The 21,068-nt window shown below is 40.6% G+C and overlaps 1 protein-coding gene across 2 annotated transcripts in view; it reads left to right on the forward strand.

Moving 5' to 3' along the window:
- The first annotated feature begins 970 nt into the window (after positions 1-970).
- The window catches only part of FGD3 (FYVE, RhoGEF and PH domain containing 3), a 189,054-nt gene continuing 168,956 nt past the window's right edge, over positions 971-21,068 (forward strand). For both annotated transcript variants that reach the window (XM_069090583.1, XM_069090584.1), the window contains exon 1: positions 971-1,224. In XM_069090583.1, the coding sequence (XP_068946684.1) occupies positions 1,188-1,224 (37 nt within the window). In that variant the 5' untranslated portion in view covers positions 971-1,187. The remainder of the gene's footprint in view (positions 1,225-21,068) is intronic.

Here is a 21,068-nt window from a genome sequence, read left to right on the forward strand (position 1 = left end):
GTGCTGGAGCAAATAGAAAAGAGGCTAAAGTTAAAATGATTCTTCCCTCCTTCTTTCCCTCCCTCCCTCTCTTCCTCCCTCCCTCTCTTCCTTCCTTCCTTTGTTCCTCCCTCCCTCCTACCTTTCTTTCTTCCATCTTCTCTTCCTTCCTTCCTTCCTTCCTTCCTTCCTTCCTTCCTTCCTTCCTTCCTTCCTTCCTTCCTTCCTTCCTTCCTTCCTTCCTTCCTTCCTTCCTTCCTCCCTCCCTCCCTCCCTCCCTCCCTCGAATCTGGAGCTCACGGCCGGCCGTAGTTGGGAAAACTGTACATAATCATGTGAGAGGCAGATTGATTCAGTGGAAAGGGCATCTTAGCTTCATCCCTTACAATACACCTTGGACAAATTGCTTAACCTCCCTGAGGCTGTTTTCTCCGTAAAATGTTGATAATGATACTTCCACTACTAATCTCTAGGAGTTGTTGTGGAAAAAAAAAAAAAACAACCCAGCAACAAACCAAACAAACCCCCAAATCCAAAAAACCCGATTTATATGTAAACCGTAAAGCCCTAAAAATTGTTAGGATGAAGATGGGAACAGTGAAGTAACAAAGCAGAGACTTTAGCTCCGGGGTGCAGGGCACCAGGGCTAGAGAGGAGCTGTGCAGAAGATGGGCAGATGGAGGGGAGTGTCCTTGGAGAAGTTAGCTGCTTAGGGTCCGCAGTTCAGCAGCCCGAGCGGTTCCTGCTGCCTCGATGACCTTCTGGGCTGCAGCCCCGGCCGGGACCCGCCGAGGCCCCGAGGCCAGTGTGGGGGCGGGGGCAGGGGCGGCAGCAGGGGAGGAGCCGGCCGGTTGGGCGGCCGAGGAGGCGGGGGTGGTCTGACGGCGGGGGCCGGACTCCGGGCTGGCGGGCGGGGCCTGAGCCCCCCCGGGGGCCCACGGCGGCGCGCGCCGAATCCTGCCCTCCCCCCCCCCCCCCCCCCCCCCCTCCAGCCTGGCGGGGCCGAGATTGGGGGCTGGCGGTGGCGGCGGCGGGAGGGAACCCGGGAGTCAACGAGGCCGCCAGCCCGCCTGCGCTGCTGGCGAGATGCGGTCCGGCCCCGCGCTGCTCTGGCTGCTTCCTTTGCAGTGGCCCCTAGGGCGCCAGGTCTCCGGGACCCCAACCTGGACTTGGATTCCCCCTTCCCCTTCTCGTTCCCTGCTCCTGGAATGAATAGAAGAGCGGGGGGCGCCATGGAGGCGGAGGGTGAGTTGGGAGAGGGGAGGAGAGAGGAGGGGGCGGGGAGGGGGGGCAGGGAGGGAAGGAAGCGGAGTTGTGGACCCGCCCCTGGAGCAGAAGGGGATAGGGAAGGTGGGGTGGGGGTAGTGTGTCCCTCTTCAGGATAATAGGTTTAGAGCTGGTAGGGCCCTTCGGGATCATTCGGGACAACCTCTACATTTTACAAAAATGGAAACTGAGGTGCCCGCGGGCTCCTCCTCCCACTTTGCCCGCTTGGATCGCGTGCCTTTTGCTTGAGAGCAGCAATCCTATTCATCCGGTTGGATAAGAAGGCCCACCGGAGGTCATCCAGATTATACCCGGGTCTCGGTCTCTGTCTCGGTTTCGGACTCTATCCCCGGAAAGTGGTCTGTGGGTATGGGCTATTCCCCCCCATCCCTTCGGAGTTCCCCAGCCCGGCGGTCCCCCACCTTGGAAATGGAAATGGGAGTGGAAGCATTAGTGCAGAAGCAGCCTTAAGATTTTCACGGTGTTACTCTTTGTAACTGGAGTAAATGGGAACCCACACAGGCCCCTGAGTTAAGAGCCCTGACTAAAACCATTTTGAAACAGTCTTGGAAGCTGGTTTTTGCAGGAGACTTGGATGGGAACAACTTGTAAAAAAAAAAAAAAAGCAACTTTTCATGTAGAATGGAAAAGGAGAAAACTTTCCCGGACTAAAGGAAACTGACATTCTCCCCTGTCCTACCCCCAATCCCCATCTTCATCCTCCCCCACCCACCAGGGGTGAACTATGTGTTTGGAGCCTGAAGTTCTTATTTCAGGGGTGCTTCTCCCATCTGGAGCCCTTGCAAAAGAACTTTGGTGTGGGTGTGTAACAATCTGGCAAATCCTTATTCCTCAGAGCCTTCTTCAATTATACTGTCCCCCCAAGGGGAGCCAGAGAGCTCCATTCAATCTCTTTCCTAATCTGATGGAAGATGTCATTAAAGAAAACAGTCAAGTATCCAGAGGCTACAAGGTGTATTGGGAAATGTTAGATTTGGAGTTTGGAGACCTGACCTTAAATCCTGTAACTCTTATTTCCTTTCTACCCTTAGTCATTCCCATCTCTTGGTCTCAGTTTCCCCATCTGCACAATGAAGAGAAGGAATGGAAGACCTCTAATTTTCCTTCCAGCTCTAAATACTTAGGGAATTTGGCTGCTCAGCCTACACTGTATGTGGAACTGGATCCAGAAAGTTTTTTCCACTAAGGGCAGCTTCGAATTCAACTGTGTACTGTACTGAATATTACAAGTCAATTCTCAGGAATGGGAGGACACTGAAATTTGCTTTTATCTTTATTAGCTAGGCTCAAACCAAACCAATAAGCAGTTATTAAGTATCTGCTACTTACTAGACTTTGAGCTAGACAGAGAGGACATAAAGACAAAAAATGAAATTCCCTTCTCTCAAGTACCTTATATATTGGGGATGGGGGTGGGAAATAAAGCATGTATACAAATAAGTAAATACAAAGGTTATTCAAGTAATAGATTTTCTTAAAACAGAACTGTGGCTGCTTATACTTTAGAAGAAGGGTTTGTGGGCCTTTGTATCAATCAATAGATCAATAAACATTTGTTAAGCTGTTACTATGTGCCAGGCATTGTACTAAGGGCCAAGGGTGCAAGAAGAGGCAAAAGGCAGTCTCTGCCCTCGAGGACCTTACAACCTAATGGATTCTATCCCCAGAACTTAGCACAGTGGCTGACACATAATAAGACTTATGAAAGACTTGTTGGTTAACTGATTGATATAATGTTTTGAGGTTTGCAAAGTGCCTTATAATACATTATTTCATACAGCCCCACCATTTGAGCTGAAACTACAGTAGAGCTATCAAACTTAGGCTGCCTAACTCCTTAGCAAAGCAAGGAACTAGATTGTAACTGGGAAATGTTTAACAGAAATAAAAATACAATACAACATAGATAATGTTAATTTGTGGTTTTCTAAGTCAACATGGAGCCATTAGGCACCCTTTTCTATTTGAGTTCCATAATCACTAAGCTTTACCATTGGTTTTGAGTATGAGTTCAGCTTCACTGGGATACCAGAACACTGGTTATTTATTAACTCAGATGCCTGGACAAAACTACCTATAATCACCACTCTTCCCCCTTCTCTCCCCATCTCTCCTGTCTTTTGAGTGACAAGCCAGGGAAACTGACACTACCACCTTGAAATGAATCCATGGTCAACATCATAGGACCCAAGAGGATAGAAGCCCTTAATCACTTAGTTCTTTCCCAGTGCTGTTTGCTGTTGGACAAACTTTCATCTCTTGCTTTACCTGTGACAGCATTTAGTGGCAGCATCTGCTGGTGAAAATCCTTTCCATTTCCTACCCCACCCTAAACTCTCACCTGGACCCATTTCAACCCTTATGGCTCCACTGTTGATATCCTCCTCCCTTATTCCTTTCTATTTTGCCTCTAGAAAGCCTACTATAAAGAAAAATGAACAATTTTCCCTTCATTTTGGATGACTTTGCTTTTTATTTTCCATTTTCTTATATAGTAGAAACTCAGCTCTCTCCAGAAAACAGTGCATTCCTGATCATTCTTCCTAACCCTGCATACTTATCTTTTCTCATTTCCCCTGACGTTTTGAGCCTTTGATGCCCACTGTCTTTTTCAGACAGTCCCTTTCCTACCATCATGAAACTCTCTCTTTCTTTGAGGTTTTCTCTGTCCATGTTCCCCCATCCAGCAATGATTTGCTGACCTATATCTTCCCTCTCTTTTCTCAAGGAGTTCAGTACCAGTCTCACAGTCAGTCATTCCATCCACTCTAACCTCTGTCCTCAGACTCTAGGATGTTTTACTCACATTGCTGTGCCTCAAACACCCTGATCTACTAGCTTCGTTAGCTCCCTTAACTTGGACCTTCAGATCACCTTCTGCAACAACAGAAATAGCCATATTCTTGCTATCACTATCTGTTGTTAACTGTGCCACCTTCATTATCCACAATTCTGAAATTCCTTTCTCTAATAACAATTTGCATTCTTTCCATCTTTCACTTTATCTTACTACTCCTAAACCTTTTTCATCATCACTATGACATCTCAGCCCTTTACCCTTCCTTATTCCTCCAGTTCAGCCTCACTTTTCTCCCTTTGCAGTCTTGATCCTATCCATGTGGTTGACCAGTTTAATGATATGCTATATACTATAACTATATACTTCTAGCTTTAGTCTCTTGTCCTCTTTTCCTATATCTAGTCATGCCTTGGTAAACTCTAGTTTGAGATTACCCCATCACCTACCTGCTCGGTTCCTATTCCATTGTTGGAGAAAGCCACACAATTGTATCAAGTGATTGTGCTACGAATTTATGTCATCTAATCTCACTGGGTCCTAGCTGCTACATGGTAATCCTTCTCTGTTTGACTTTATCACACTCTCCCCAGGTCAGGCCAAGTCCCTAAGGACCACCTAAAAATAGTGTCAGGATGTGACTCTGTAGTAGTGTTGGGATGTAAAAGCCAAAATAGCCACATTACTTATCTGTCTGCCTCATAGGGGTGCTGTGAGAGTAGATGAGATGACAAGGCATTAGGATGTGGTGGAAAGTCTTGGAGCTAGGGAATTTGAGTTTAGATCTTTGCTCCACTCCTTGTCAGGTGACTGATTGCAAGCATCTGATTAAATCCTCCCTGTAAAATGAGGATAGTAATTACTACTTTCTTCATAGGGTTGTTGTGAGGAAAGTTCATTATGAATCTTAAATCACTATAGAAATGAGTTACTACTGATAATTGACATATGTGGGAGAAGTTGTTGGGGCTGGCTCTTAGTCAACAAGTATTTTCTAAACACAGTGCACATAAAGAAACATAAAAACCAAAGTCTCTTCCATCCAGGAGCTCACATTCTAATTGGTAAGGTAACATCTAACCAGAGAGTAAATTGGAGGTAATCTCAGAGGGAAAGCAGAAATAGGGAGGGGTAGGGAAGGGAGGCCTTTTGCAGAAGGTGGGATTTAAGTCAAGTTTTGAGGACAGCCAGGTGCCAGAGGTGAGGAGGGAGATTACTGGCAATTGGGGACATCCAGGAAGGGCTTCATGGGGTACTCTCTGAAAAGTCATTGAGTTGGAAGATGAGGTTTATAAGGACACAGTATCTCTGGCCTACATGAAGGGATTAAGATATGAAAGGTAGGAAGGGGCCAAGTTGTGAAGGACTTTAAAGCAAACTGTGATTTTATAGTTGATCCCTGAGGTAATAGAGACTAACTGGAGTTTATTGAGTAGAGTGATAATGGTCAGAGGGTGCATGGGACATAGGCTCTTGGGACACTAGTCTAGCACTGATCTATTGGATGAAGTAACCCTGTGTTCCTTGAGTGATTTGTCCTTCATTCTCAAAGAGGACCATGACATCAGGAAGATGATGCCATGATTTGCAAATAAATTGGATTTAAGTGAGGGAGGGCTGTGCAAAGTCACCAGCTTCACTTTCTCCTCCAGAGCCATCTGGATCCAATGGCCAGATATAGATCAGGACGACTGGAGATGGCCCAGCCCTGTGTTTCTATTGAAATTGCTGAATAGCCTCCTAAAATAGTTTTACTTATTCCAGAAATCTTTCTTTTTGACAAATGAAAAAAATTATATCGGTTTTCTAGATGGGTAGAGGAGGTAGCAGCCTTGGATCTCTTTCTTCCCCTCTTTATATGGAGGACATGAGCTCCTAACAGAAAAGAGTCGTTCCTTGTTTTCGAAGAGGAGCAGTGACATCACTGGTCATATCTTGACTTGTGTGTGAATTGGATTTAAGTGAGGCAAAGTTGCATAAAGTCATTAGCCTCTTACCCTCTCTTTCCTGAGTCATCAAAGTCCAGTGACAGGACAAAAGTCAAGACAACTGATGATGGCCCAGGATGCAGTGATTAACCTTGGCATCTTTGATGCCTGATCAAGTTCTAAGTGCTCCATAACATTGTTGAATGGTGGGTGCATTGTTGTCTCAACCTGAGCCCACTTGGGGAGTAGTCCCATCGTCACTAATCTGGGTGGTCTCAGGCATGGTGAATATGATCATTGCGCAGCCATCTCCAGGCTGAATAAAACACAAGAGACGGTAAGGAATAGGATATTCTGTCTGACCGTATGATCTAGTTTATTTAACAAAAATTAAGGTGATTGTTAAATTCCTATAAGGAGGGAGAAGGAGAGGAAGAGGAATATTAAAGATGGATATAGAGATTTGGGACTCATCTTGTATACAGGTGATAATTGAATATGGATGAATGAAAGGGGAAGGGAAAAACAAAGAGATTCCAGGAGAGAACCTTGTGATACAGGGAAAGACTACTGGCTCTGAAGTTAGAGGACCTGGATTCAAATCCCATCTTTGACACTTACTACTTTTGTGACCTTGGACAAATCAAAACCTCTTTTACCTTAGTCTTCTCATCTATAAAATGAGATTTTATTAGATGACCTATGAGATCCCTATCAGCTCTATGCCTGTGAGGCCCTGCCCCCTTTTCTCTCTCTCTATAAAATGAAATATATATTATATATACCTATAGCTATATAGAGTCCTAAAAGTCTTGATGCAGTTTTAAGTTTTAATAAGCTTACAGAGCTATCAAATTAAACTATTAATTAAGCTACTAAAGCGTAAAACTGCATCAAGACTTTTGAGACTGTGTGTGTGCATGCATGCATGCATGCATCTGATCACATATGTGTATAGGATCACACAAAGATTGCTACCAGGTAAATGCTACAGGTTAATGTTTCTGTGTTATCTTTGTTATCTGACAGGAGTATGTGGCATGAACATCAGTGCCAGGCAATCGTCTTATCCCTGGTGAAGTGTTTCTTAAAGAAGAAACTGTTTTCTTTCTTCAGTGTTCATGTTGGCTGGTTGTGTTTGAAATTGATCACTCTGAAAATTAAAAACTGACCTCCCATGTTGGGTTTCTGCTGAGCCGCTGTGGGGAGGTAGAACCTCCTTAAGTCTGAATAACTTAGTCTTTGAGGATCACATTCCCAAAGAAAGCTGGGACTTGGTTGCAGAAGTGTATGGTTTGGATTGGATCATTTTGGAAAGCAAATATTTAAATTTCATATTTCTGAAGAGAGCAAACCATCAGGCAGTATTGTAAATATTCTGGAGTCCTTGTCTGAAGGGGTCAGAGAATTTCAATTTAAATAGAGATCCAATTGCTCCATGCCTCTATCAGAATAAACCTTTGTTAGTATGTAGGCATATTTAAATACTCTCTGTGCTAAGAAAACACTTGATGATAGAGATTGGAGTTCTTTTTATAGCAAAAGTATTATGTTCAGTATCCTAGAATTTTAGTGGTAAAAGGACCTTTGAGATTGTCTAGTCCAACTGCTTCATTTTGAGTCAAAAACTTGAACTTGCCCAAAGGGCTTGAGACTTGTCCAGAGTCACACAGAAAGAAGGGGGTTAAGTGGGAACAAAACAAAACCTCAGTCTCCTGATTCCCAGGGCAGTGTTTAGTACTCAATAATACATTATTCCTCAAAAAAATGAAACTGGTGTGACCCTGGGCAAGTCATTTAACCCTGATTGGCCCTCCCCACCCCCAAAAAAAGAAGAAAATGAAAGTGTCAGTATTATAGGAGGTCATAGTGAAGGGATCCTTCTAAATACTATATTTTCAGTTTTACCTAAATATAAACAGTTTTAGTTAAAGGCAGCATGGTGGATATAAAGTGGATAGAGGTGATCTGAGTGGGAGAGTCAGGAAGACTTGGGTTTAGTCTTAGTTCTTTCTGTCTATGGGACCCACGAAATCACTTTCATATCCCAGGCAAGTTTTTAAGGCCACAAGTTAAAAGAACAGTACCTATTGTCCCTATACCAGTGAACCCACAGATCTGACTCCCCTTTCCTTTCTCCCACCCCAAAAGTGAGGGACTCTAGGCAGTGTTTTGTATTTACTTATTCTTTAAACTTTTGAAAGATAATTCCCAAACATTGTCTGTCTGTCTGTCTGTCTGTCTGTCTCTCTCTCTCTCTCTGTCTCTGTCTCTCTCTGTCTCTGTCTCTCTCTGTCTCTCTTTCCCCTCTCTCCCTCTTTCCCTCTTTCTCTCTCTCCCTCTCTCCCTCTCTCCCTGTCTCCCTCTCTCTCCTTCCTTCCCTCCCTCCCTCTCCAGGGAAACACATACCTAAGTTTGACAGTCTGACAGTGGAGATACCATGTTGCTTTCTGTCTCTAAGTAGAAAAAAATAGGCTTTCATGTCTTTCAAGGTCTGTTGCTCAGAGGACTGATCAAGATGTTCTGTATTACTTTGAATGAAGGGCAGGCTTAGGATGAATCAGGGGAAGTCCCATGTGGGTGCTTTTACTGACATGTTGCTTAGTGTTGCCAATTCCCAGGTGATTTTTCTCTTTCCTCTTTTGGGGCTGCCTCTGTGGAAGGCTTCCTGACATTAACCTAAATCCATTTGCAAACTCTATCAGTATAAACAGAACAAGATACATTTAGGCAAGACTGTGGCAATCTTGTCTTCAATATGCTATAACATGTTTTACAATGTATCACAAAACCCTGGGTTTAGAAAAGAGCCTTATATGGAAATACCAGTATTAACCTAAAGCTTTTTCATTATTAAACAAAAACTCAAATATCTTCTCCATATGGGAACTATCTCCCCTAGACTTCTTTGTGAACTTAGCGTAAAATACTTTTACCTAGAACAGTGATTCTGTTTTTATGGTATCCCAGATTGCATCCAATTATATTTTGTAGTGCTTTTAAAAATTTTCAGATTGAAATTATTTTAAATCCATTTAAGACTCTTCCATAAAGCACTTTAGGGGGAATGGTAGAGGTTATGCCATAATATCCAAACATCTGGAAGTTTGGGAAATTATTAGCCTGAAGCCTAAGGATATTGTATTCCTATTTGTTGGATATCTACCAATATAGAAATATTATTTATATTTTATTATTTATATAAATAAATATATAAGATCTAGAAATCTTAATGGCTATCAGAATTTAGGGTGGGAAAGGACCTTAGAGATCATCGAATCCAATTCCCTCATTTTATAAATGAGGAGTCTGAGTCAGAGGAGGAATGATTTGCCCAAGGCCACCTAGCAAGTTAATGGCAGAACTGGCACTAGAATCTAGGTATCATGACTCCTAAGTATTCTTTCCAGTATTACCATAGTAATTATATGTTGATGGATCTCTAATCTCATTGATATAGTAAGCTTGTTCCCTCCCTAAGTCCAGTCAACAACTCTTCCATGACTATTCAACTTGTGATAACCCTTGTCAATGTCTGCCCATAAATTCTTTGCTAATTCCTAAGGATTTTCTAAGTGGATTATCATGTCATAAAGAAATAGGGATAGTTTTGTTTCCTCTTTGCCTATTTTTATGCCTTTTATTGCTTTCTCTTATCTTATTACTGTTGCTAATATTTTTAGAAATAAAATAATATGTAGGGCAAGGGGCCATCTTTGCTTTAGTCCTGTATTAACTGTGGAAATTTCCAGTGTGTATGCATATGATGTTTGCTTTTGGTTTTAGATATCTTTTATCATTAAAATGATTCCTCTATGACTGTTCTTTGTAGACAATTTTTTTTTAAAAGCCTGTATGAGAAACGTGCCTTGTTAAAGGCTTTCTCCCCCCGCCCCCTCCCCCCATGGATTGAGATAATCATGTCATTTTGGATGTTTTTGTTTTTAAAATATGACTATGTTGTTTTCTTTGTGTTGAAAACCATCCATGCATCCCTGGTATATTATAAATACAACTTGGTTATAATAATTTTTTTTAAAAGTATTTTTGTAAGAATTTTATTTAAAATTTTTGAACTGATCAATTTTCATTAATGATATCAGCCTACAATTCTCTCTGTCTGTCTCTTTCTCCCTTGCTCTCACACTCTCTCCCTCTCTCTCTCAATGTCTCTCTCCATTTTATCCTTCCTTGGTTTAGGTATTGGGACTTTGTTTTGCAAAAGGCAAATTTTAAAAAGAATAATTTGTGTATTATAGGTGTTTTCTTCAGTGCCTTTTCTACTTCTTTCTTTTTTTTGCTTTTTGGCGGGAGGAAGGCAGGACAATTGGGGTTAAATGACTTGCCCAAGGTCACATGGCTAGTGAGTGTTAAGTGTATGAGGTTGGATTTGAACTTAGGTCCTACTGACTACAGGTCTGGTGCTCTGTTCATTGTGCCACCTAGCCGCCCCATCTACTTCTTCATTTAGCACGTCCTGGGTAGACTCCAACATGATGACTCCACTGTTGATGATGAAAATATCTTTTTAGAAGAGTTTTTGAAAATCTTTTTTCTTTTATCTTTAAATATTTTCAGGATGACTTGATTTGTAGGTCTTCTTAAGATTTCTGTAAACTTGTTTTTCCTTCCTTATTTTATAAAACAAAACTGCTCATAATCTTCAGTCATCCACTTCTATAAAGGTTTTACAAATGAGTTTATATGCTAAACAGGTGTTGTCCTTGACTGCTATGCCTTCCTATCTGGGAAGATCAAATGTTGGCAGAGGCATTTCCTCATTGTTTTTGGTCTCTTTGTTATAATGACTGTTTTATATCATTTAAACTTCTTTAAGAAATGGTGGTAATCTGTGGCAATGTCTGTTCTTATATCATATCTGCTCATCATTTTTTCCAGCCTCAGTGACTTTTAAAAATAGGTCAGGCTATGCCTAAATGGAATAACATATCTTATCCTTATTTTTTTATATTAGTTTAGTATTGATTTTAATCTTTCTTTAACAAGTAAGATCATTCATAAATGACTCCCACCACAATACTTTTATTTCCTATCTGTTAAATATCTATTAAACATAACTAATATGGAAATATGTTTTACATGATTGCACACATATAACCTATATCACATTGATTACTGTCTTAGGGAAGGGAGAGTTGAAGGAGGGAGGAAGAAAATTTGGAACCCTAAATTTTCAAAAAAATGAATGTTATAAATTGTCTTTACACGTAATTGGAGAAAAATACAATTAAAAATCTGTTAAAACAGGGTTTCTAAACCCAATACAGTTTTACATTTTTATCAATGAACTGAAAGACATATCTAGTACCTACTGTATACTAGGCACTGGGGATGGGAGAGTAAAAACAGTCTCTCTCTTCAGGAGCTTATATATTCTATGGGGGAGACAACAAATTATATGCATGATACATTTTAGGGGGAAGGCAGTAACTTGGATAAAGATATAGGATAGCATGCTTATCACATTTGCAGATGACACCAAGCTGAGAGAGATGGTTGACATACCGGAATACATCATCAGGATCCAGAATACTTTGAAAGGCTAGAAAAATATTAAATAAACAAGTTTAACATGATTACATTTAATAGGATACCTGTATACTCTTACACATAGGTTAAAAAAAAGCAAGTTCACAAGTTCAAGTCTTTAGCACAAGGGAAATGGATCTGTTGTTGCTGTTGTTTGGATCATCAGGTCAGTATGAATCATTAGTATGATATGGTAGCCATTAAAGCCAATGTGATTTTAGGCTGCATTATTAGAGATGGAGTATCCAGAGTCAGAGAGGCCATAAACCTGTTGTCTTCTGCCCTATACCTGGAGAATGATGTTCAGTTTTTGGCACTACATTTTAGGACATCTACAAGCTAGACTGTATCTAGAAGACTAGAGATCATGTCATGAAGGGGGCAGTTAAAGAAACTGGGGATGTTTAGCCTAGAAAAAGCAAGACCTCACCCCCCCCAAAAAAGAAGGGGGACAACTAGTTGGTTCATTGGATAGATCAACGGCTCTGGAGTCAGGAGAACCTGAGTTCAAATCCAGCCTTAGACATTTGACACTTACTGGCTGTATAATGCCACACTAGCTAGGCTCTTGTGTCCTGGTATCTAGCTGGAAGGATGAAGTATAATTTAGATACCTAGAATCCAGGAATGGTTAGAAATAGTGGGGATTTGACACACTCCCTCTTTATTCTAGCAGTTTTTCCCTGGTGAGGACCAAAATGGTAGGTATAAAACCATCAAATAACATAAGAATTTTATAAAGACAACTTCTAAATTGCTTTGACAGAAATAAAGGAAGATGTGACCAAATTGGAGTTATATCCCCTGCATATATTTTGTTGTTGTTCAGTCGTTTCAGTCATGTCTGACTTTTCATGACCCCATTTGGGGTTTTCTTGGCAAAGATACTGGAGTGGTTTGCCATTTCCTTCTCCAGTTCATTTTACAGATGAAGAAACTGAAGCAAACAGGGTTAAGCAACTCACCTGGGGTCACCTAGCTAATAAGTGTCTGAAGTCAAACTGGAACTCAGGAAGACCAATCTTCTTGACTTCAGGCCTGGCACTCTATGTACTAGGTGATTATAGTTAGACAAATTAAAATACCAGTACTTTCCAATTTATAGATTCAACGCAATCCTAATCAAAGTATCAGTGGGTTACTTTATAGAACTGATTAATAATAGGTGACATTTATAAATTATTTTAAGGTGTGCAAGGCACACAAAGTACATATATTATCTCATTGGAATGATTCTCACAGGAACCCTTTCAAGGAAGTAAGGCAGCTATTATTATCAGCAGTTTATGTATGAAAAATGTGGAGCTCAGAGAAATAAAGTTACTTGCCCATGGGCACAGAGTTAGTCAATGTTGAGGGTGGAGTGGGGATTTTCCTAATTTTTCTGTCTAGCCCTCTTCCCACCATACTGTGTTGCCTCTCCCACTATGTTGATAACATTTATATGGAAAAAATACATGGGTAAGGATAGCAAATGGAACCACTGAAAAGCTAATGAAATGGACCTTGCCTTGCTGGATTTCAAAACATTATAAAATGAAAATTATCAAAACTATCTAGTACTGGGGAAAAATAAACAAATAGATGACTGGAACAGAATACAGATTCCATAAATAGAACTAAATATACACAAAGAGTTAGACTAATCAACTCAGACACATTAAACTTGGAAAGAATCATTTGGTAAAAATGGTTGTGAAAATTGATAGGCAGTATGTTAAAAATGAGTCTAGACACATAGCTTATAATATATGCTTTAAGAAATGCCAAATGGATCAATGAATTGAATAGTTCAAAAAAAGGAGAAAAATAATGTTTGTCTCAGCTGTGGAGAGGAGATTAAACATTTTTTAATTGAAAAAATCAAAGTAATTATTGGGACAAATAGACTGATTAAATGCTACTCCAGTTATTGAGTGGATCTGTGATCTAAATGCTGTGTGTACTTCTATCATCAGTGCAGGTTATAACCCATCCATGTTTTCCCTTTCTTTGTGATGTGTTCCTCTTGCTAATTTCTTTGTTCATTGAACTTCTTGTAGGTGTATTTTATACCATTTTTGTGTGTTATTGTTATATGCTATTGACCCTCAACGTATACAGTGGGTTTTTCCATTGGCCTTTGGAATATCAGCAATTTTGCTTCTCCTGAAGGTGTGGTATTCCAGAAATTGTAGGCACATAGCATCCATCCCTGGTAATAGGGTTTTTTTTTTGTTTTATTTTTTTTGGTCCAGATTTGTGATTTCATTGGTGTGGGGAACTCCTTAGTGTAGAAACTTGGTTCATTAATGAAGATCAGCAACTTATCTTCTATTTACATTTTAGTAAGTTGTCTGGGACTTTTTGAGGTTAAGCAACTTGCCCATGGTCACAAAGTTGGTAGGTATTAGAAGCTAGATTTGAAGGTGGGTCTGGTTGGACCCTTCATCCACTACAACTAAACTGTCTTTCATTGGAAGAATATTGGTTTTGAAAATCTGGCCTTTTATTTGGTAGGGAGCAGCTTGGGATCATTGAACATTCTGTAATTTCCCAAGTGGAATTCAGTCTTGAATTCATCTCATTCAATTCTGGGCCTTGAAGATTATAGAAGACCAAGGTTTTCTTCCAGGCTGACTTTTCATTTTGGATATGTATTCTTCATGTTTCCTTCATGTTTTCTTCCTTTCTCTTACCACCTCTCCTTATATGAACACTACTAATTCCACTGCATAGACTTTCCTGGACTTCGGTTTCTTCATCAGCAAAATGAAGGGGTTGGATTAGAATGATCTTTCAAGAGGCAGTGTGGGATAATAGAAAGAACACTGTATTTGGAGTCAGAAGATCTGTTTGGTTTCTAGCTCATTACTTAGTAGTTGTGTAATCCAGGGCAAGCCATCTTCCTCTCTTTGACTCTCAGATTTCCCTTCTGTAAAATGAGGGGATTGGAGTAGATGATCTCCAGAGTCCATTCCCAGATCTAAGTCCTATAATCCCTGTATCCTATGATCACCCCAATGCCAATTTTCTAAAAGTTTGTGTGTGTGTTTTGGGTGGGGAAAAGGGAGAAAAGGGCACTACAACCTGTTTGCCTTGGTAAGGGATAGAGATTGAACCTGTGATTTCACTTGTATAGGGTACTTTTGGATAAGAAAATTCTTTCTGCCAACGCAAGTTGGTGCATTCTGCACTTTAAAGTCTTAACAGAGTTGCCTAGACTACTGAGACATTAAATGACTTGCAAAGAGTCACACTGCCAATATAGATCAGAGGAGGGCTTGAACCCAGCTCTTCTTGGCTTTGCTCTGCTTTCTTTCTGCTCTGCTGCATGCTTGGTAAGACTGGGGAAAGGATTAGGTTGAAACTAAAATGGGGTTTGGGGATTTTCCTGAAAGTTCTGTAGGTTTTCCTTATTCAAACCTTTTCCAGACACACTGTCAGGGAAAATGAAGATCTGGGAGCATAGATAGGGAATTTCCTGCAGAGAATTTCAAGCTGGGTCAAAGGTATATGTTGACATGTGAGCTGTAAATCATGAAGATTTTTGAAAATGAGATGAGGAATATGGCCCATGGGGAGATGATCAAAGAGTGGTCATTTTCAGGGGTTGAAAGTTTTAACTATAGCAGAAGTGACTGTTACCAAAACATAATCTAGGGTAGTAACTTAGGGTGTATACTTCCTCCTCCATTTCAACCAGAATTTCTCTCTTCTTTGAAGGGGAACTCCTCCTCTTCCCTCCCCCTTCCCTTTTCTCTCCTCTCCTCTCTTTTCCCACCCTTTCCTCTCCCAAGCTCTCTCTTCTATCCTCTCTCCTCTGTCTCCTTTCTCCTTTTTCTTCTTTTTCCCTTTCTCTCCTCTTCTTTTCTCCTCTCCTCCTCTTCACCTCTCCTCTCTCCTTTATCCTCTTCCTTCCTTTTCCCTTTCTCCTCTCCTCTTTTCTTCTTTCCTCTCCTCCTCTTAGTCTTTCCTTTTTCCTCTTAGTTTCTTCCTTCTCTCTTCTCTTCTCCCCCCACTACTTTCCTATTCTCCCCTCTTATGACGAAACTGAGACCCAGAGAAAGAGACTTGTTCAAGGAATGCTAGCCACACCATTTCTCAACTATACACCATTGGGAAGTCACCTGACTTTTCTGACTTTCTGTCTTTTCATCTGTAAATTGAGAGCTGGACCAAGATAACCTGAGTTCATTTTCCTGCTCTGAATCTGTTATCCTTTGACACAGTGTTAATACCAGAGACAGAATTTCAGCTCAAGTTTGGAATCTAGTGCTTGCTCTTTCCATTGTATCGTGCCAAGTTTATATTCTAAAAATTTCTTTAAAGTATAGAAATGCACTCAGCCTACGACTTAGAGATTGTGTATCAAAAGTTTGTAAGTTTGTTGTTTGGAACTTGGAAGGTATTTTCCTATAGGAACATATTATTCATGGTGGTGAGGTTCCCTGAGCTAGCCCATGAAAGCTGGTTTAACCCATAATGTAGCAGAACTGTATTTTTCTTCTGGCACTCTAGTAATGAGGCAGATTATAGCCCAATGGATAGGATGCTGGATTTGGAATCAGAATGCACAGAATCTCAGAGCTGGTAAGAGCTTCACAGGTCATCCAGTTCAGCCCTTTCTGAAACTCCCCTCTCCCCTCTTTTTCCTCCCCCAGTGGTCATTCAGCCTGTACTTGAAGACTTCTAATAACAGGGAACTCACTACCTCCTAAGGCAGTCCATTCACTTTTAGATGACTCTAAACAATAGGAACCTAAATCTTTTTCTCTGCAACTTCTCTTACTACCATTGAATGTTCCTACTTTTACCTTCTGGTAGCCAAGAACAAATCTTATTCTTCTTCAACATGATAGCTTTTCAAATTCGTGAAGACTGCTACCATGTTCCCATTAGGTCTTCCCTTCTCTGATCTGGACATCCCTAGTTCTTCTTATGGTCTTTCAGCCAGCCAACCAGTCAAATAGCATTTGTTAAGAACCTATGTGTTAGATATTGTGTTAAACACTAGGGATACAAATAAAGGCAAAAAATAGCCCTGGCACTCAAGGAGCTCATGGTCCAATGAGGGAGACTGTACCAAAGAGGTATTTATAGGATAAATTGGAAGTGTAAAGGCACTGAGATTATGGAAAACTGGGAAAGGCTTCTGGTACAAGTTGGGTCTTTAGTTGAGACTTGAAGGATGCCAGGGAAGCTAGGAGACAGAGATGATAAGGGAGAGAGTTGTAGACATGTGAAAAAAAATGTGAAAAGCAGTGAAATTCTTGGGGGTCAGACAATGGAGTAGTTTTTCAAAAATTAAAGATGATGATTCAATAATAATACATTGTTGTTGTTTAGTCATTTTTAAGCTTTTTTTTTCTTTTTGGAGGGGGGAAGGCAGGGCAATTGAGGTTAAGTGACTTGCCCAAGGTCACACAGCTACTGTGTTTCCCCGATAAGACCTATCCTGAAAATAAGCCCTCCCCTTACTGTGTAAGATTCCTCTAAAATAAGCCCTCCCCCGAAAATAAGCCCTACTGAGATTGCTACTGTAATGAAGGTGATCCCCTGCACTACACACTACATTACGGTACCCTCTGTATGCACCGTCCCCCCCCCCCAACCCTCGGGAAACGCATGCCGTACTCCGAGCTGCATCCAATCAGAGCTGCAGCAGTGAGTGCGTCATCCTGTTCTTCCCCAGTGATTTGCTTATTGAATAAAGCTACATTTTTTTGTTCACATTTACCTGTTTATTAAAACTGCTGTCAATGTTCATTAAAATAAGCCCTCCCCTGAAAATAAGCCCTCTGGTGTTTTTCTGTCCAAAAAAATTATTAAGATAGTGTCTTATTATCGGGGAAACACGGTAGTAAATGTTAAATGTCTGAGGCCGGATTTGAATTCAGGTCCTCCTGACTCCAGGGCTGGTGCTCTATTCATTGCACCATCTAGCAGTCCCCCCCCCCCCCGCCATTGAGTCATTTTTAAAGTTGTTCCTGACTCTTCATGATCTTATTTGGGGTTTTCTTGGTAAAGATACTGGAGTGATGTTGGTGTTTCCTTCTCTAGCTCATTTTACAGATGAGAAGCTGAGGCAAACAGGGTTAAGTGACTTGCCCAGGTTCACCTACTAGTAAGTATCTGAGGCCATATTTGAACTCATGAAGATGAATCTTCCTGATTCCAAGCCCAGAAATAGTAAGGAGACCAATTTCACTATATTATACAGTATGTGGAGGGAAGTAAGGTATATGAAGAATGAAAAGGTAGGAAGGGGCAAGATTACAAAGGCCTTTAGAAGACAAACAGATCAATTTATATTTTAATCTCTGGGTTCTCTCCTGGGTTTGACCCAAGTTTGAATTCTACCTCTGATTCTTAGTATATGTATAATCATGGTCAAATCACAGCCTAAGTTTCTCTAAAATGGGAGTAATTTTTGTACCATCACAGTGATATTTTGAGGAAATTGCTTCGCAACCTTTTAAGTGTCATATAAATGTGAATTTTTGTTTTTATTACATTGAACCAAGATAGACCTGACTTCTATACCTTGGTTGGCAGAGGCAGCCTAGTAGTGGGAGAGATCACTGGATCTGAGTTTGACTTCTGACTCATACGTTTACTAGCTGTGTGATCTTGGCAAGCTTCTCCATCACTCCAAGCCTTAGTTTCCTTATCTGGAAAGTATGGATTATTATCTTTTGGGACTACCTTGTTGTAAAAAAATTTGTAAACCTTAAGGTTCTGTATCTTTGGGTTAATATTATTTTTTCTACTATAGAGGGTGTCTCAAAAGTCTTAGTTTAGTTTTAGGCTTTTAAAACTTTCCCTTTAGTCAGAAAGCAGTGATAGTGTGCAAATTATTAAGGTGATAATTAATTTCTGTTGTTTAGATTCAAGTTACTATTCATTCTTCATATTCAAATTATCTGGAATTAATATAACTGAAACTGATATAGCAAGGTTTGTAAAGTGCTTTAGATATATGTTCTCATTTAAGTCTCATAATAACCCTATCAGGTATGACAGGTATTAATATCTCCATTTTACAGGTAAGGAAACTCGAGTCTTGGAGAGATTAAGCAATTTGTCCACTGCAAGTATTGTAGGTGAGATTGGAACCCATGTCTTCTGGACACCCATGTCCAGCTCTCTGTCTATTCTGCCATGCTGTTTATGCAAAAATGGTTGAGTTTTCTTGAGGCTTTCAAGGAATGCCATCATAAAGTATGTAAGGGAAAGAACAATTATTAGTTGTGTTGTTGTTTTTTTTTAAGCAATCGGGGTTAAGTAACTTGCTCAAGGTTACATGGCCAGGTGTTTCTGGGTGTGTGCTAAGTGTCTGAGCCCGGGATTCAATCCCCAGGTCATCCCAACACTGGAGCCGGTGCTCTTACTCGCTGTGCTACCTGGCCGCCCCTATTAGTTGTGTTTTAATTAACAAAATAATTTCTATGATATCATTACTGTAAGAAGTAGTGGAATATTACAGTATCAGCTTGGTAGTGTGTGTTCTTCCTGATTTCTTTTCCATTTTTTTTAAACATGACTTGATATATAGACTTTGCTATTTCAGTGACATAATGGACTTTGGCCAGAAATCAGGAAACACTAAAGGCACATGTGTTCTGTTTGCCCACACCCCGGCATTCCACTTGGAAAAGGCAGGGGAAAAGACAGTAGAAAACTTGACTTTCTCTTTTTCACTACAACTGAGAGTTTAGCAGTGGCCAAATGCTCAATGGGGAATTTCATTTTACTGATCTAACGTTGACATGTGGACAGTCCTAGGAGTGCCTTCCTCAGGGGCTACAAGGTATTTGCTTCTGATGTATACATTTTTAGGGTTTTCTCATGGGAAGATGAATTGGGGGTGGAGGGGTGGAGGTCAAACAATGAGGAAGTGGATGGTTTCATTTATAGTCACTGGCCATAGGACTCCAGTCTGTGGGAGCAGGGAAGGAAGCTGTGAGAATGGCAGTTTTTAGAGCAGTGGTGGCGTGGTGCCTTGCTAGAGAAATGAAGACAATTCTTCTGCTTGAACGATCCTGTTTCTAGTGGAACACATTTTGGCAATTCTGCCAGGCATGTTTCTTCTTGGCCTATTGTCCTGCAGAGTCCCAGGACAAAGCTTTATAGCATCTCTAAGTAACGGCTGAGAAGGCTATTATAAGCAAAACCACTTCCATACTCTGTGGCATCTCTTTTTCTCTGCTGCTTCTCAGGAACCACCACTCTGTCCAGGCAATTCTCAGCTGTTAGTTATCTAAGAAGTAGTTTATTTTTCTTTTCAGCTTGGTTTTTTGCATTGTCAGCAAGAAGTTTCATTCTATGCAACAAAGGTAGTCAGGAGGGGTACAAATTCTCTGAGGTCTGGGGTTTTATACCAGTAGGATCGGAACTTATCTGTCATAGCAGCGGGAGCATCCCGTTTCCCTAATTTTTTCCTGTTCCTATTGAGTAATGGTCATTCAAATAATTTTTAGAAAATGGGGCCAGATCAATATTTTTAGTGTGGTCATTTAAAAGATGACCATGCAAAAATTCTGCTGGGTGTATTCTCTGTTAACTTAGAATTATAGACTATTACATGCTGAAGAAACATTATAGATCAAATGATCCAGTATTCTCATTTTATTTTATTTATTTTTTTGGGAGGGTAACTGGGGTTAAGTGACTTGCCCAAGGTCATACAGCTAGTTTTTGTGTTAAGTGTCTGAGGCTGGATTTGAACTCAGGTCCTCTTGAATCCAGTGCTGGTGCTCTATTTACTATGCCACCTAGCTGCCCCTCAGTATTCTCATTTTATAAATGAAGAAACTGATGCCCATTGAAAGGGAAATGATTTGTCTATGGTCAAGTAAATCTCAGAGGCAGGATTTGAAACCAGGTCTTCTGACCTTAAGTCAGTGACATTCCACTACCTCAAATCCAAATCAATCTGCCATTCATTTCCCTTTGCAATCTGTCTCCTACCTCTCTCTATGACTTTATCTGCCATTACTCTCCTGTTACTAACTCTGTTTTAACCAGACTATCCTATTTTCTTCTTGCCCATGGCTCGTAATTTCCTGGCTCTCACCAGTCCTTCAGTCTTTAAGTGGTGTGGTATGCTTAGACTTAAAACATCAGATATTCCACAGGAGCATTTATTGCCCTTAGGGTTTTATTTAACTGCTCAAAATTGAGGGTTGTGATGCCTGAAATACTTAAGACATGATTATTCACCAAGTGACCAGACAGCAGCATGACAATATGGCATAACATATTCACATACCAAAATCATATTTAAACAAGCAAGTTTCTCTTGATGTTATACACTACATATGAGAGTTTATGACTATAAAAGTTTGTGACTATAAAATATAAGTCTTTATTTGATGTATGTGACATATTGGCAATAATCATGGACTTGGAATGAGAAATCTACTGTTTTGAGTCCTGGTTTTACTTACTAGCTATGTGACCCTGGGCAAATGAATTCCTCTTTTTGAAACCTAGTGTCTCCATACTATCAGTGGGGATGGTCAGATGCAGCTCAGGACTATATT

This window comes from Petaurus breviceps, unplaced genomic scaffold (assembly GCF_028583685.1).
Source record: "Petaurus breviceps papuanus isolate PSGF00001 unplaced genomic scaffold, PetGlider_PUasm1.0 187, whole genome shotgun sequence".
Taxonomy (NCBI): Eukaryota; Metazoa; Chordata; class Mammalia; order Diprotodontia; family Petauridae; genus Petaurus; species Petaurus breviceps.